The 16,805-nt window shown below is 40.5% G+C and overlaps 1 protein-coding gene across 4 annotated transcripts in view; it reads right to left on the reverse strand.

Moving 5' to 3' along the window:
* The window catches only part of SMUG1 (single-strand-selective monofunctional uracil-DNA glycosylase 1), a 239,714-nt gene that overhangs the window by 34,758 nt on the left and 188,151 nt on the right, over window positions 1-16,805 (reverse strand). For 2 of the 4 annotated variants that reach the window (XM_068122690.2, XM_068122691.2), the window contains exons 2-3: window positions 7,156-7,230; window positions 4,337-4,487 (exon numbers count right to left, since the gene is read on the reverse strand). The exons of 1 other annotated variant lie outside the window; for it this stretch is intronic. In XM_068122690.2, coding sequence (XP_067978791.1) covers window positions 4,337-4,427 — 91 coding nt within the window. In that variant the 5' untranslated portion in view covers window positions 4,428-4,487; window positions 7,156-7,230. The remainder of the gene's footprint in view (window positions 1-4,336; window positions 4,488-7,155; window positions 7,231-16,805) is intronic. One more of the 4 variants, XM_078781980.1, reaches the window with a different exon arrangement.

Here is a 16,805-nt window from a genome sequence, read left to right on the forward strand (position 1 = left end):
AATAATAATAAAAAATCGAAGAAATATCTCTCGGTAATTTCCTGAAACATATTTTACTTCCGGGTAATAATGTTGAATGAAATAACGAAGATATATACTGTATGCCTGTTATTTTAGGCGGTGTATTTTCGTATATCAACGTGGCGCGATTTTTAAAATATATCTCTGCAATTTCCCGTGTGTGCGTGAATGTTCTCAATTATTTATTTTACCGAGTCTAAAACCATCGATAAAAATGAAATCAGATGGAAGCGGTAATAATTTAAAAAATCGAAGAAATATCTCTCGGTAATTTCCTGAAACATATTTTTGCCGATCATCAAATGTCAAATAAATTACATTGTGAAAATTAAAGATTTCAAATAAACCTATTTAAAGTGTATGCGCATATAAATAATATAAAAAAATCGAAGAAATATCTCTCGGTAATTTCCTGAAACATATTTTACTTCCGGGTAATAATGTTGAATGAAATAACGAAGATATATACTGTATGCCTGTTATTTTAGGCGGTGTATTTTCGTATATCAACGTGGCGCGATTTTTAAAATATATCTCTGCAATTTCCCGTGTGTGCGTGAATGTTCTCAATTATTTCTTTTACCGAGTCTAAAACCATCGATAAAAATGAAATCAGATGGCGACTTAGATTGAAGATAAAGGCGTGAAACAGACTCAATGGCCTTGAAGATACAAGCCTTTCAGAATTCATTTCGTTCTATAAACGGAAACTTTCATCGGATTTTCTTCCCGTTTTTTTTCAACCGAGTCTAAAACTATGTTAGCGACTGTGAAAAATGAAATGATATATCGAATTTGATTTGAAATAAAACAGAGAGAGAGCAAGACACCACGGGCCTACAAAACAGGCCTCAAAGCTATGCGAGTTAATAAAATGGTGGATATTACTACTCTCTCTCAAAGGGGTAAGCCACGCCCCCGGACCGATTGAATGTTACATACAAACACGCAAGATTTCAATTTTATAATTATATAGATATATATATATATATATATATATATATAGACAAACACACACACACACACACACATATATATACAAACACATGCACACACATACATACAAACACACACACACATACAAACACACACACACACACAAACACACACACACACACACACACACACACACACACACACACACACACACACACACACACACACACACACACACACACGTCCCATGGCACATGTATATACATGTTTAAAGTGAACGTGCCCCTCCGTCCTCCGTCCTCCGTCCTCCGTCCTCCGTCCTCCGTCCTCCGTCCTCCGTCCTCCGTCCTCCGTCCTCCCTCCTCCGTCCTCCCTCCTCCGTCCTCCGTCCTCCCTCCTCCGTCCTCCCTCCTCCGTCCTCCCTCCTCCGTCCTCCGTCCTCCCTCCTCCGTCCTCCCTCCTCCCTCCTCCCTCCTCCGTCCTCCGTCCTCCCTCCTCCCTCCTCCGCCCGGCAACGCCGGGTACTTCTGCTCGTAACTAATAAAATAAAAACGAAGAAATATCTCTCAGCAATTTCCCGTCTGTTAATTTATATATTTTACAAATGTGAATTACACGTCCATGCACACGTGAAATGGAGTTTGTTTTTTCACACGTGAAATGAACACGTGAACCTTTACTTCCGGATAATAATGTTGAATGAAATCAGAACGAAGAAATATGTGTCGGCATCATTGTTGACGTTTTTGTGACGACTGTCATCAAACGGAAAAGTAATATATCTTAACGGAAAAGAAAAAGCGAATTTTTAATATATGTCGACATTTTCCCCGACTGTTATTTTAGGTGGTGTATTTTCGTGTATCATCATGGCGCGAATTTAAAAAAAATATCTCTGCATTTTCCCGTGTGTGCGTGAATGTTCTCAATTATTTCTGACACCGAGTCTAAAACGATCGATAAAAATTAAATCAGATGGTGAATTCGATAAAATCGTGAGGGTGACTCAATGAATGGGCTGTATTTTACAGGCCTTTGAGAATTCATTTCGTTCTATAAACGGAAACCTTCATCGGATTTTCTTCCCGTTTTTTTCAACCGAGTCTAAAACTATGTTAGCGACTGTTAAAAATGAAAGGATATATCGAATTTGAGTTGAAATAAACCTGTGTGAGAGAGAAAGACAGCACGGGACTAACTATACAGGCCTCAAAGCTATTCGAGTTAATAAAATGGTGGATATTTGTTTACATGAAGCCTCTCCAAGAATGGGTGGAGCTATGGGTGGAGCTACTCTGCAAACGGACTAAGCCACACCCCCGGACAGACAGATCACCTACGCCTATTATAATATAGATACAGTCACGTGAAAAAGTAAGTACACCCCATGTAAAGTTTTGACTTTTTCAACATATTTCAACATACAGCAATTTGATCTTCATTTCAACAATACTGATAGATAAAGGTGATATAATATAACAAATATCATGAAACATTTACATTTTGTAGTCCATTGTATAATTTAAATAAACATAAATAAAAATTTCGCATGTGGAAAAAGTAAGTACACCCTTACATTTATCACTACTTCAAATACCTAAAATTAGAATCAGGTGCACCAGCTCAGGTGCAAATGATTAGAACATCGTTAGAGAGGATCTTGGAGGAACCTGTCTTATTTAAACCTCAGACATTTAGTTTGGTTTGCTCTTTGTTGTTGAAGTGTGCGGCGTCACCATGCCTAGATCAAAATAGCTCTCTGAGGCCTTCAGAAAGAAGGTTATAGATGCCTACGAGTCTGGGAAGGGATTTAAAAAGATCTCCAAACAATTTAAAATCAATCATTCGACTGTCCGGAAGATCATCGACAAGTGGAGAAGATTCCAAACAACTCCCAACTTGTTCAGGGCAGGCCACCCCAGCAAGTTCAGCCCGAGAGCTGACCGCAAGATGCTGAAAGAAGTCTCTAAGAACCCGCAGAATGTCATCACGGGACCTACAGGTAGCTCTCGCCACTGTTGATGTCAAAGTGCACGAGTCTACCATTAGAAAGAGGCTGCACAAATTTGATGTACATGGGAGGTGTGCCAGGAGGAAACCTTTGCTGTCCAGAAAGAACATCAGGGCAAGACTAAAGTTTGCCAATGAACACCAAGGCAAAGACCAGCACTTCTGGAACAATGTGCTCTGGACAGATGAGTCAAAGGGAGAGCTATTTGGCTACAGTACCAGAAGACATGTTTGGCGAAAACCAAAGACAGCATTTGACCACAAGAATCTGAGACCAACTGTGAAGCATGGTGGTGAAAATATTATGGTTTGGGGCAGCTTTGCTGCATCAGGGCCTGGGCAGCTCACCATCATATAATCCACTATGAATTCTTAATTGTACCAGTGGGTGCTTGAGGATAATGAGGCCATCTGTCAGAAAGTTGAAGCTCAACCAAAGGTGGGCCTTGCAACATGACAATGACCCTAAACATACCAGTAAATCCACCAAGGAATGGCTGAAAAGAAATAAATGGAGGGTTCTGGAATGGCCAAGTCAAAGCCCGGATCTAAATCCCATTGAGATGTTGTGGGGGGGATTTGAAACGAGCTGTGCATGCAAGAAACCCCTCAAACATCACACAGCTGAAAGAATTCTGCATGGAGGAGTGGGCAAAAATTTCTCCCAGTCGATGTCAGAGACTGGTAGACAGTTATAAGAAACACCTAGTTGAGGTTGTTTCTGCCAAAGGGGGCAATACCACCTATTAGAGCCAAGGGTGTACTTACTTTTTCCACATGTGAAATTTGCATTTATGTTTATTTAAATTATACAATGGACTACAAAATGTAAATGTTTCATGATATTTGTTATATTATATCACCTTTATCTATAAATATTGTTGAAATGAAGATCAAACAGCTGTATGTTCAAATATGTTGAAAAAGTCAAAACTTTACATGGGGTGTACTTACCTTTTCATGTGACTGTACATCGGCCAATAGGTCTAGTTAATGTCTTTCGAAACAAATTCCACGTAATGCTATAGTTTTTGCTTTAAAATGAAACACACACACACACACACACACACACACACACACACACACACACACACACACACACACACACACACACACACACACACACACACACACACACACACACACACACACACACACACACACGTATAAATAATTTTTTAAGGCAAACCATCTTCAAGCTCAAGCACCTTCACATTAAAGTCACAACATGATATACTTGCACAATAACACAACTGCACACATGTATATCAAACACACAAATAACATTGTACACTAAGCTTTGGAAAAAACAACAACAAAGGAAGACGCTTCCAAACAAACATAGACAGAACAATCAATTATTACTTACAATCAGAAGATATCCCCCTGTGAGCTGGTTCGGTTTCTTGTGAGTCCTCAGCACAAAGGTGCTCTGAAGACTTGCTCACGGTATCTGCCATGTTGGGATCTTTGGGTTCTAACGTCTGCCTGAAGCTCTTCCAAAGTTCTGTTATGTACACCTGATGAGAAACAATTCACCTCATCCACAAAATATTGAACCAAAAAAAAAAAAATCTACTACTACTGCTACTTTAATGGTTGACCTTATTGGCTTGTATTGACCTTATTGTATTGTGTGGTCAACCAAAGATAAATTTTGGTCTAAGTCTTTCACGAATTGGGTGGCTTGGTCTGACATTAAACCGAAGGTGTTTATGGCAGGAATTTGTCATCTGTTCAAAGTGCCGGCGATAACTCAACAACTCTTTGCAAGATACATCATGGGATATTTAACATCCACCAGGTAATACTAGTATATGGAACACCTGGCTCGATGTCAATCCGAGCGACGGTGCACTTTGTGATGCCCACAACCCCCTGCCTCAAGGCATCAATGTGACAGTTCATAGTCGGGTCGGGAATAAAATTCAGGGGACACTGCTCAAAGGTAAATGCTCAATTCTGCGCCAACCTGCCAGACATTTTTGGCGGATCTATGTGATAGCACTTTGATTCCAGCTGCACAGAAATTATTGGGATGGATACACAGCCATTTCAGGATGTGCATTGACATCTCCACATTTGTAAATGATGCCACCCAGAGCTTACTCGAGTGGTATAAAGAAACCCAAATCACAAGGTGACAAGTCTGAACTGTGCGTGAGTTAATTTATAACTTCCTCAACCATCCCTACTTGATCATAGTGGTCACGTTGGTTGATCAAGGGTGATCTTTATCGTGCAGTCACAACACGAGACAGCATACCATGTTGTCTGTGCATTGCTCATCTCCTTCATTGCACAACAAGTTCCTGTACTATAGTAATTTCATAATTTCCTTAAATGATACACCGCTGCACCCCTGCACACGTGACTTTTTCCCACCATCCCAGAATGCTTTGAAATCATTGATGTCACTTCCTACATGCAAGTCGATCAGGGTCCTACATGCAATACGTGCATAATGCCATAATATTCCTCCAACATTGAACTATTATTTTTCCATGTTCTAAATTTTTTTTAATCCACTCCTCCCCAGTACCTCCCCTCAGGTGGAAGTACCACATGGTTCTTTCTGCGCACATCCCGTGCCAGGCTTACAACATGGGAAGGGGACGACAAATTCAAAAGCCATTGAGACTATTGTGTGCTGCTATGGGTAATAAATCACGTGAAAATTACCACGATATTGTAAAATATTATTCTGTCAGCCTGCTTTTCAAACAACTTACAGCAAAGAGAGTTTAATGCATACACATTCAACGCCATTGTAAACACTTCTGATTTATATCGATCATGATGGATCAGTGAATGAATCAAACACTCATTCCTCTTTTAAAAGCTGTTGTGCAAAATCATCATGTGCCATGCTCTATAGTCTATACAGAGCGTTTGTTCTGCCAAAGCGGTCCTTTGGCTCGGGATGCAATCCCAGACGGGTCGTCATTTCAACACAGGAAGTCACAGCAGGAATTTGGGAATTTTTCAAGGTGCCTGGGATAGCTCACCTACTCTTCGCGAAGGACACCGAGGGATATTTGACGTCCACAAACTAATGCAGGCAGACGGGACACACAGTTGAATGTCTAGGAGCTAGGGACGGCACACACAGTGATCAATTGCCCTGCCTGTGAAACACCAGGATGACAGTTTATAGCTAGGTCGAGATTCTTCACAAGGCGAATGTGCGTACCTCTTGGCTATTATGCCAACCTTTGCGCAAAGTCCACTTTTAAAAAGACCAGTGTACTGGGTGGGGGTAGTCGTATTTACTGCTGTTACTTATCTACCTTCTGTGTGCACACAATCATTAGACAAAGTTAATTAAAAAAAAAAAAAAAAAAAAAAACTGTATCCCGATGGTCACATTTCCGATTTTACCTTTCCTCTGAGCACCTTTCGATTCCCATTGGCTTGACATATCCAATTTGCCATGGCACGGCCTACTACTAATCAAAGCAAGTTTATTTCATGGCAAGCAAGGCACCGACCAATAGAAAGAATGTATTGTTGCTAATTGGAAACAGCAAATTGCTCATAGTGGAATGCCGTACAATTATTTAGCTACAATGATTTAGTTAGCTACGTTGTTCATACAGAAGCACAATGTATGAGAAGTTGTGCTGCACTATTCTAAATATAACAGAATGAAAGAATAATGTTTCACAATACGTGAGATGCAGCAAAACCATCAACTCACTTCTGAGCAGCACCTTTGGCTGGTGCTCCCAAACATATCGAAAGCAAAACTACACATTGTGCATGGATTCTCTGGGTCATGAAGAGTAAATAACAGTAGGGAAGCTGTTAATGTTGGGTAAAGCTCTTCATTAATGGCAAACTGAAACACAGGGCAGGAAAACGTCCTCATTGCACAGAAGCTATTAATGGAGCGCACCCAAAATGAGTAATTAGCATCGATTAGCGAGCTATGTGTTCCAGAAAATGCACTCTGGTAACAAGTGCTTTGGTAATGCCCAATATTCTCCATAGAAGGTGGTGGCCAGCGGTTTTCCTGCACCTAATGAACAGAGAACCTGAACAACAAAATAAAATTTAAAAAAGGAAAACAAGATTTTCTTTCTTTGGAAAAATCATTAAATGAACTTCAAAGTAGGCCCATTTTTGTTGATATCTGCAGCACAACTTGGTTCTCTGCTGATAAGTTTTTGTTTTGCTGACGCTTACTCTGAGTAGCACATGGCAGGAAGAAGAAACGAGCCAGACGAGTGGGTTTAATGGCAGCTTTTTCACCAGACAAAGCTGTAAAAAAAAAAAATGAAAGTTGGGATGTCAATATTGAAACCGAATTTTAAGGTAGGTCTACACATATTTATCATGCAATGATATCATGTACTAAAAACTAAAAACACTATTGCAATGGAATGTCAGTCGAAACTGAAGGCGAGTGTCAAAGTACATTGGCGGAAAATATAAACAATGTATTTTATAAATTTTTGGTTGAAAGAATCCAAAGAAACTATTACTGTACAGCCCAGCTGCAAAATATTATTTATCTAGTTATCTACTTATCTACAGTTACGTGAAAAAGTAAGTACACCCCATGTAAAGTTTTGACTTTTTCAACATATTTCAACATACAGCTATTTGATCTTCATTTCAAGAATATTGATAGATAAAGGTGATATAATATAACAAATATCATGAAACATTTACATTTTGTAGTCCAATGTTTTTGGTCCTTATCATTGGACCATATCAGTCCATATCATTGGCGTCAGGAAGGGCATCCGGCCATAAAAACATTGCCTCAAACAGGGAACTATGATCGTCATGGGGCCCGCAAGGCTAAACCCCGCTCCAGCGGGGTAAATGGCCTTAAAACGATCATTCATTCATTCATTCATTCATTTACATTTTGTAGTCCATTGTATAATTTAAATAAACATAAATGCAAATTTCACATGTGGAAAAAGCAAATATACCCCTACATTTATCACTACTTCAAATACCTAAAATTAGAATCAGGTGCACCAGCTCAGGTGCAAATGATAAGAACATCATTAGAGAGGATCTTGGAGGAACCTGTCTTATTTAAACGTCAGACATTTAGTTTGGTTTGCTCTTTGTTGTTGAAGTGTGTGGCGTCACCATGCCTAGATCAAAAGAGCTCTCTTAGGCCTTCAGAAAGAAGGTTATAGATGCCTACGAGTCTGGAAAGGGATTTAAAAAGATCTCCAAAAAATTTGAAATCAATCATTCGACTGTCCGGAAGATCATCTACAAGTGGAGAAGATTCCAAACAACTGCCAACTGGTTCAGGCCAGGCCGCTCCAGCAAGTTCAGCCCGAGAGCAGATCGCAAGATGTTGAAAGAAGTCTCTAAGAACCCCAGAATGTCATCACGGGACCTACAGGTAGCTCTTGCCACCGTTGTCAAAGTGCACGAGTCTACCATTAGAAAAAGGCTGCACAAATTTGATCTGCATGGGAGCTGTGCCAGGAGGAAACCTTTGCTGTCCAGAAAGAACATCAGGGCAAGACAAAAGTTTGCCAATGAACACCTAGGCAAAGTCCAGCACTTCTGGAACAATGTGCTTTGGACAGATGAGTCAAAGGTAGAGCTATTTGGCCACAGTACCAGAAGACATGTTTGGCGAAAACAAAAGACAGCATTTGACCACAAGAACCTGATACCAACTGTAAAGCATGGTGGTGGAAATATTATGGTTTGGGGCAGCTTTGCTGCATCAGGGCCTGGGAAGCTCACCATCATAGAATCCACTATTAATTCTTCATTGTACCAGAAGGTGCTTGAGGATAATGTGAGGCCATCTGTCGGAAAGCTGAAGCTCAACCGAAGGTGGACCTTGCAACATGACAATGACCCTAAACATACCAGTAAATCCACCAAGGAATGGCTGAAAAGAAAGAAATGGATGATTCTGGAATGGCCAAGTCAAAGCCAGGATCTAAATCCCATCGAGATGTTGTGGGGGGATTTGAAACGAGCTGTGCATGCAAGAAACCCCTCAAACATCGCAAAGCTGAAAGAATTCTGCATGGAGGAGTGGGCAAAAAAATTTCCCAGTCGATGTCAGAGACTGGTCGACAGTTATTAGAAACACCTACTTGAGGTTGTTTCTGCCAAAGGGGGCAATACCACCTATGAGAGCCAAGGGTGTGCTTACTTTTTCCACATGCGAAATTTGCATTGATGTTTATTTAAATTATACAATGGACTACAAAATGTAAATGTTTCATGATATTTGTTATATTATATCACCTTTATCTGTCAATATTGTTGAGATCAAATAGCTGTATGTTGAAATATGTTGAAAAGGTCAAAACTTTACATGGGGTGTACTTCCTTTTTCGCGTGATTGTAGTTCCGTCAAGTCATGTCCGACTTCAGGTGACATTCACGGTCAGATTTCTCCAAACATCCCTATCCTGTAATGTTTCCCGAAGCTTTGGCAGAGACAGATTGTTGCAGCCTTTATCCCAGCCATACAGCGCATACAAGGTCTGCTTCTTCCCTCAACAATACCCAGCATGATTAATTTCTCCAGACTTTCGTTTTTTGCATGCATGTCCCAAGTATTACAGGTTCTGTTTTAGAATCAGTTTCTGCTTCTAATGTACATGATGGTCTAATTTCGTGAAGCACTGATTTGTTTGTTCTTCTTGCAGTCCATGGAACTTTTAACATTCGTCACCAACACTGCATTTCAAAACTGTGAATCTTCTTCCTTTATTTATTTTTCACTGTCCATGACTCATATCCATGCTGGAAATACCAGATATACCAAAACCTGGACCACCAACCTGGAAATACCAAAACTGGAAATACCAGAGCATTCACCGGCCTCCTCTTGGTTCGTATTGTCACATCTTTGTCAATCCTGACATCACTTTTCTTAGGGCTGCAGATTGAGCATGAAAATGAGGGTGAAGTGGCAACTAGCTTCCTACCAGCTAATTTTGATATATTTTTTAATGAGGTATGGGCCCTGACTACTTCACACACCAAAAATACCCAGAATCCCCCCTTTTTTTTCCTTTTTTTTTGTGTATACTGAATTGAGGCTCGTGAAAGAGCTGACATTTACTTCACAAACAAATCAACCAGACAAACAAAATATAAAAAAGAGGGAGCGGAAGACAAGAGAATGGGAAGCACGCAAACACTTGAGAGCACACAACATTTAAGAGCAGGGAGATGTGTGGAAGGGAGAGGGCTTGGGGGGAGGAGGCGTGGGAAGGGGGGGGGGGTGGGAGAAGTATAAAACACAAAGACACCAAGGACTTCCAGGACAGAAGTTGGTATTTCAAAAAGTGGAATTGGGGTGAAATTATCGGGGATAGAAAAGATCAAGGTTTTGAATGGGGGAAGATAAGAGATGGTGGTGAACAGCTGTTTTAAAGACCTGGAGGGTGGAGTGGGATTGAAGAGAGTGAGGGAGTTTGTTCCAGAGGCGGGAGAAAAGAGGAATGAAGGAGTGAAGGTGAGCAGAGAGTCTTGATTTTGGCAGTTTAACCATAAGAGGGTTGCAGGCAGATCTTGTGCGACCTGTAGGAATATTTGCGGGACAGAGCCCAGAGAGAGCTGGGGGGGCAAGGCCAGGGAGGAGTCGGTAGAAGATGGAAAGACCACCAACCTGCCTGCGGTGAGTGAGTGAGAGGCCCTTGGAGTTAGCTTCATCGCGGGAGATTCCAATGATTCTGAATGCTTTGCTTTCAACAGCGTGAAGACGAGCTAGGTGTGAGGCAGGAGCACCAGCCCAGAGGGGAGAGCAGTATTCCATTGAGCTGCGGATGAAAGCCTTGTACGTGGTGAGGAGCTCAGGTGTGCCAAGGAAGGACTTCGCACGACGGAGGATGCCCAGTCGGCAACTGGCTTTGGAGGCCAGATTTGAAATGTGGTTTTCCCAGGAAAGATCATGGCAGATAGTGAGACCCAAAAGCTTGAGTGACAGAACTTCTTGGAGGATTATTCAGAAAGTGGATGGGAGGGTTGTCCAGTCGGTCTTTTCGGAGAGACATCGTAAGAGTGTGAGATTTGTCAGGATTGAAAGACATGTTCCACTTGTTTGCCCAGTCTGTTATTTTGTCCAGGTCTGCAGAGAGTGAGGAGGCTGCAGACTGCCGATCTGAGGGATGAGGAATGGAGCGACAGAGAGTAGAGTCATCAGCAAAGAGATAGAGAGGATTTTCAAGAGAGTCGGAGAGATCATTGATGAAGACCAGAAAAAGCACAGGGCCCAGAACACTGCCTTGGGGAACTCCAGCCTGAACAGGAAGAGGAGATGAGAGAAACCCATTCAGGGCCACACGTTGACTACGACTAGAGAGGAAGTCCGCCAGCCATGCGTGGAGATTGGGGAACATGTTCAAGTGACGTCATCAAAATGGCCTCCATTTTTATTAAGTTTTTGTATTTTATTTTTACATTGAGGGTCCCTGTGTCCTGATCTGTAATAAAATGACACTAGCATCTGATTTAAATATTCTATATAATAATATTAATATTTAAAAATAACATTATTAATTATATTTAATAATATTTAAAAAATAAATTAATTTAAATGCATGCATTACAAATGCATGCATGCATTTAAATGCATTTACATAAATTTAATAATTTAATTTAAATATTTAAATAATATTGAAATAATATCTAAATTAAATGCAGCTGATGCATTAAGATCAATTTATTGGGTATTAGGGTATTCAGTTGTTGGTTGTAATTTTTATATGTCTCTGCGAATAATACTAACTGCACGGTGAAGTATTTGGGAATCATTTTTGTAATCAGAACCATTGTTGTAAGCACATTCTCACGAACTTCTGCTGGCTTCATATTCGCTGCTGTAAGTTTCATTCCTTTCTTTTTATTCTCTGGTTCTCCACAAATGAGTGTTCATCCCAGGAAAAGGCTGATGTTTTTTTTCTTGACAGTAAAACTACTATATAAACAGTTAGGTCAGGTGCCACGTCAGCACCTGTACACAATGCCAAACTTTACAATTTTGGCAGCCATTTTGATGACGTCATTTAAGCATGTTCCCCCAGAGGTATTCTGGGTATTTTTGGTTTGTGAACTTGTCAAGGCCCCTACTTTATAAAAAAAAAAATACCAAAAGTAGCTGGTAGGAAGCTAGTTGCCAGTTCCGCCATTTTTAAGGCACTTTTTGACAATAATCTGCAGCCCTATCTCCCCTATGCTAACCGTCTACTAATTTCTCCATCACATTCTCCACTCACTTCAATTTTAGAGCCCAGGAAGATGAAACGTTTCACTATTTGCACACGATTGTCTCCCAATCTGAACACATCGATCTTGCCAGTTGACAATATTTTTGTCTTTTTTAGGTTTAAATAAAGACCAGCTTTTTCACTTTCCTTCTTCACTGTCTGCAGCAGTTTCATAAAGTTCTCTTTACCTTCTGCCAACAAAGTGGTATCCTCAGCATGCCTTAGATTGTTAATAAATCTTCCTCCCATCCTCACTCCACCCTTTATGTCATCCAAGTTAGATTTCCTCATGATGTGCTCACGATACTGATTGAACAAGTAAGGGGAGAGAATGAACCCCTGTCTGACCTCTTTTCCAATTCAAAACAATTATGTCTCTCCACACTCTGTTCTTACTGTAGCTTCTTGTTTAGTATACAGGCTTCTTATCAGACCCTATCAGGTGCTCTGACATCCTCATTTCTCTCAGCATAATCCACATCAATTCATGATCGACCAGCTAGAAAGCTCGGCTAATCACTCTCGGCAGGATCGCCAGTGGCCGCATAGTTCTTATACCACCGACCTGCACTCAAGTTACGTATGTGGTGACCTATCATCCCCAACCTGCCTGGTGGTTTGTTGGTTGTTAGAGGTCGTGTGCCATCACAATATGATGTGTATTTTAAAACAAGCGTAGAGTATTAATTTTACATTGTACGTGTATAAATTCTGGGTAAAGATAACCGATTGACATTTTTGCTATAGTTACCCTCGCCAGAGAAGAGGGTATTGCATTTGAATCCATTTGTTTGTCTGTCTGTCTGTCCGCACAGAATAAATATGATTTTCTCTGCAACCGTTGGTCCGATTGACAGGAATTTTTCACAATATGTGGACCTCCACCTGTATAATTTTTAATGACAATTATGATGTCATCGGTCACGTGGTTCGGCCGCCATATTTGTTTTAACACAACAGCCTTAAAAACCACTAAAAACATCCAGGTGAGGGTCTGCAAATTCTGATTGCTCTTGGTTAAAAAAAAAAAAAAAAAAAAAAGACTTGCGGTGATCCTTCGTTAGGTCACCTCACTTCCTCACCTACAAGGTGAAAGCAAGTACTTACTTTGTCACCAATGCACAGCTACTTTTCAAAGTGAGGAAAAACTTTGAATACCACTATCTGCTTTCTCACATGAGGCATGAACACTGTAGGTGCACGGTCAGCTTCAAATTACTTAAACCAGATAGAATATATTTTAAAAAGCCTTGATTTAGGTATGCTATCCAATGGGCCGTAACCTTTCATCAGAAGCAAAGATAATATTTTGCTCTGACAATCAATGCTCTGTTGATTCCATCCATTGCTCTACCTATTTGTCGTTGCTCGATCTACATGTCATAGATGAAGGTTGTTGCAAAATGCAATTATCCACGTGTTTATACAAAACTCGAGTGTTTATGCCTCCGGTTCCTCCTTTGATAATAAAACTGTGGTGCAACTCACAGCAGAAATCAAACTGTATTCATAAGCATCGTCTTGAAGATTACATTCCAGCGAATGCATATTGGACTAGGATTCAATTACAAATGCGGCCTTCTGGTTGCATCATTACCGAGACACTGCTGTGCTGCTGATGCAACGCCCCTGAACATTAGAGTATGAATGTGGAAGTTGGCTGGCAGGACTCCCAGCATGTAATGGCCTACTGTTTTAGAGAGTCGCCAGGGATCTTTAATGTCCACCAGCAAATGCTAGCAGACGGGGAAACCCAGCTTAATGTCACTCTGAAGGACGACGCACTCGCTGATCAAATGCCACGCCCACAAAGCACGAGGATGCCAGTTTATAGTTGAGTCGGGAATCAAATCTAGACTAGAAAAATCAAATGTGGGTATGCTAACTATTATATGAGTTATCTGATCGTAGAGAAATCTTACAACAAAAAGCTCGATTTATTACTTAGTTTTATTCCGACAGCAATATGAGGCTGTTTTTTGGGGTTTTTTAATTGTCCACGGCTCAAGGAAGAGCTATCACACAAATCATGAGCACATACAGTACCCTCCATAAGTATTGGAACAGTAAAGCGAAATTTGTTATTATTGCTATATACTCAAGAAATTTGGATTTGAGATCAAAAGATGAATATGAGGCACGAGTACAGAAGGCCAGCTTTTATTTCTTCGTATTTCTGTGCATATATATTTTACCATTGTATACAATAGCCCTTTTTATATTCAGCACCCCTCCCCCCCTCCCACGCCCTCCATCTTAGGTAAGCATAAGTATTGCAACAGTGAAGTCAAATTTGTCATCATTGCTATGTACTCAAAGCATTCAAAGGCAAAACATTCCTTTATCCAAAAGAAAAGTGACAACCTCTCATCTTCTTCCACCAATAGATCTTTCTGGTCCTTAGCGAAAAGTATCACGAACAACTTGTGTTGCTCTGAGCTTTTCTGTTCCGATGATACTATTGCTGTCTCTCCGATTGATAAAGCAACTCTTTTTGGTTCTCTTTTCTCCTCCAATTCCACTCTGGATGACTAACATTCCATCTCACCATGATACACCCCTTGCCAATCATATTCCCCTCCCTATAATATATTTTCATGCAGTCAAAAAAGTACTCCTCTCTCTGGACACAAGCAAGGCATACAGACAAGATGGCACTCCTCCTCGTGCCACGAAGGAGTGTGCTTCAGAACTTGCTCTCGTACTTGCTCCTTTGTTAAAAAACCCAAATTTTTCCTCTTTCCTGGAAACATGCTTTCGTACAACCTATTTTAAAGAAGGGTGATCGTTCAAACCCTTCCAATTACCGTTCTATTGCTCGGACTTGTACTATTTTCAAAGTCTTTGAATGTCTTCTCAATAACCATTTCCTCAAACATCTTGAATCCCACAGTCTTCTATCTGACCATCAATATGGCTTTCACAAGGCAAGATCTACCAGTGATATCCTTTCTTACATTACGAATGTCTGGGCCTCTTCTCTGAGAGACTTTGGGGAATCCTTTGTTGTAGGCCTCGATATCTCAAAAGCCTTTGACAGAGTTTGGCATCGAGGTCTGATATCCAAGCTTCCCTCTTTCGGCTTTCCTCCTTCACTCTGCTCTCTCAAATTGAGCTTTCTCTCTGACCGCTCTATCTACGTAATGGTTGATGGTTCAACATCTCCCTCCTTCCCTATCAACAGAGTTGACCCTCAGGGATCCCGTCCCATCTCCAACACTCTTCCTTCTTTTTATCAATGACCTTCTTTCTTCTACAAATAACCAAATGCACTCATATGCTGATGACAACGTTGCATTCCTCCATGTTTTTCCCATCTGTTCCATCTTCCCTCACTCAATCTACATCTCATTTTAATCACAGCCAACTCTTTAAATTCTGATTTGGACAAGATTTCCCAGTGAGGCAAATGTAATCAGGTTAGGTTTAATGTTTCTAAAACTCAATTTCTTCCCATCACTCTCTCTCTAGAACTCCTCTCAACTCTCCAATCTCCTTTGAAAGCTCCACAATTACACCATGTGATACAATGAACCTAATAGGTATTACCCTAACATCAAATTTATTCTAGAATCCACACATTATGCAAATAGCTAAGTCTGCCTCAAATAAACTGGGAGTCCTGTTCAGATGTCGAAGATTCTTCTCCTCTGAACAGTTGCTTCAACTATATAAAGGATTGATTCGTCCTTGTATAGAGCACTGCTCTCACATCTGGGGAGGGTCTAGCGACTCTAGCTCCACATACTGACTGGACATTATTGAATCCAAAGTGATCAGACTTATCAACTCTCCCAATCTGACCTCAAATCTCAACCCGCTCGAATTGCACCACAAGTTGGCTCTCTTTCTCTTTACTACAGATATTACTTCAGTTTCTCTTCCCGAGAACTTGCTGCTTGTGTACCTCCGCCATTAGCGAGACCATGGAATACTCGACAAGCCACTACACATCACATGATTATTGTGTGGCCATTGGCATCTCAAGAATGGGCCACCATGATGTTTGTTTCTTCCCCACTACTGCCAAACTGGAACTATTTACCTTTTCATGTCTTTCCAAACAATTACGACCTTCCCCTTTTCAAAAAGCAGATTTATTTACATCCTCAAAAACTCTTAGACTATTCTCTCTTCACTTTTCCATCAATGCAGTTCTTTTACTTAAGGCCTGGCTTTGATGAGGACTATATACGAGTATACATGACTGGAGCCTTTAACATAACTAAGGAGTTTTTTAAAACTTTTAAAATTAAAGAAAATTCTCGTATCCGGATCTTCACCAAAATCTAATCAATTCTTTCTTGCGACACGCCTGACCTGCCCACCAAATTTTGTCCGAATCGGTTCATAATTTTGTGAGAAATCTTGTTATATATCGTTTTTATCCCTACCACTCAACTGTAAGAATCAGTTTAAAGATTTTAGTAGCTGGATCCAGATCTCCACCAAAATCTATTAATTTCATCCTGGTCAAACACCCAACCTGTCCACCAAATTTCGTCCAAATCTGTCAACAACCTTTTGAGATATCCTGTTCACAGCCAAACAGACAGACAGACAGACAGTGGTGAAAACATAACCTCTGCTCACCTTAGATGGCAGAGATAATTATAGAAA

Source organism: Myxine glutinosa, chromosome 7 (assembly GCF_964187855.1).
Source record: "Myxine glutinosa chromosome 7, kmMyxGlut1.1, whole genome shotgun sequence".
In the NCBI taxonomy this organism is placed as follows: domain Eukaryota; kingdom Metazoa; phylum Chordata; class Myxini; order Myxiniformes; family Myxinidae; genus Myxine; species Myxine glutinosa.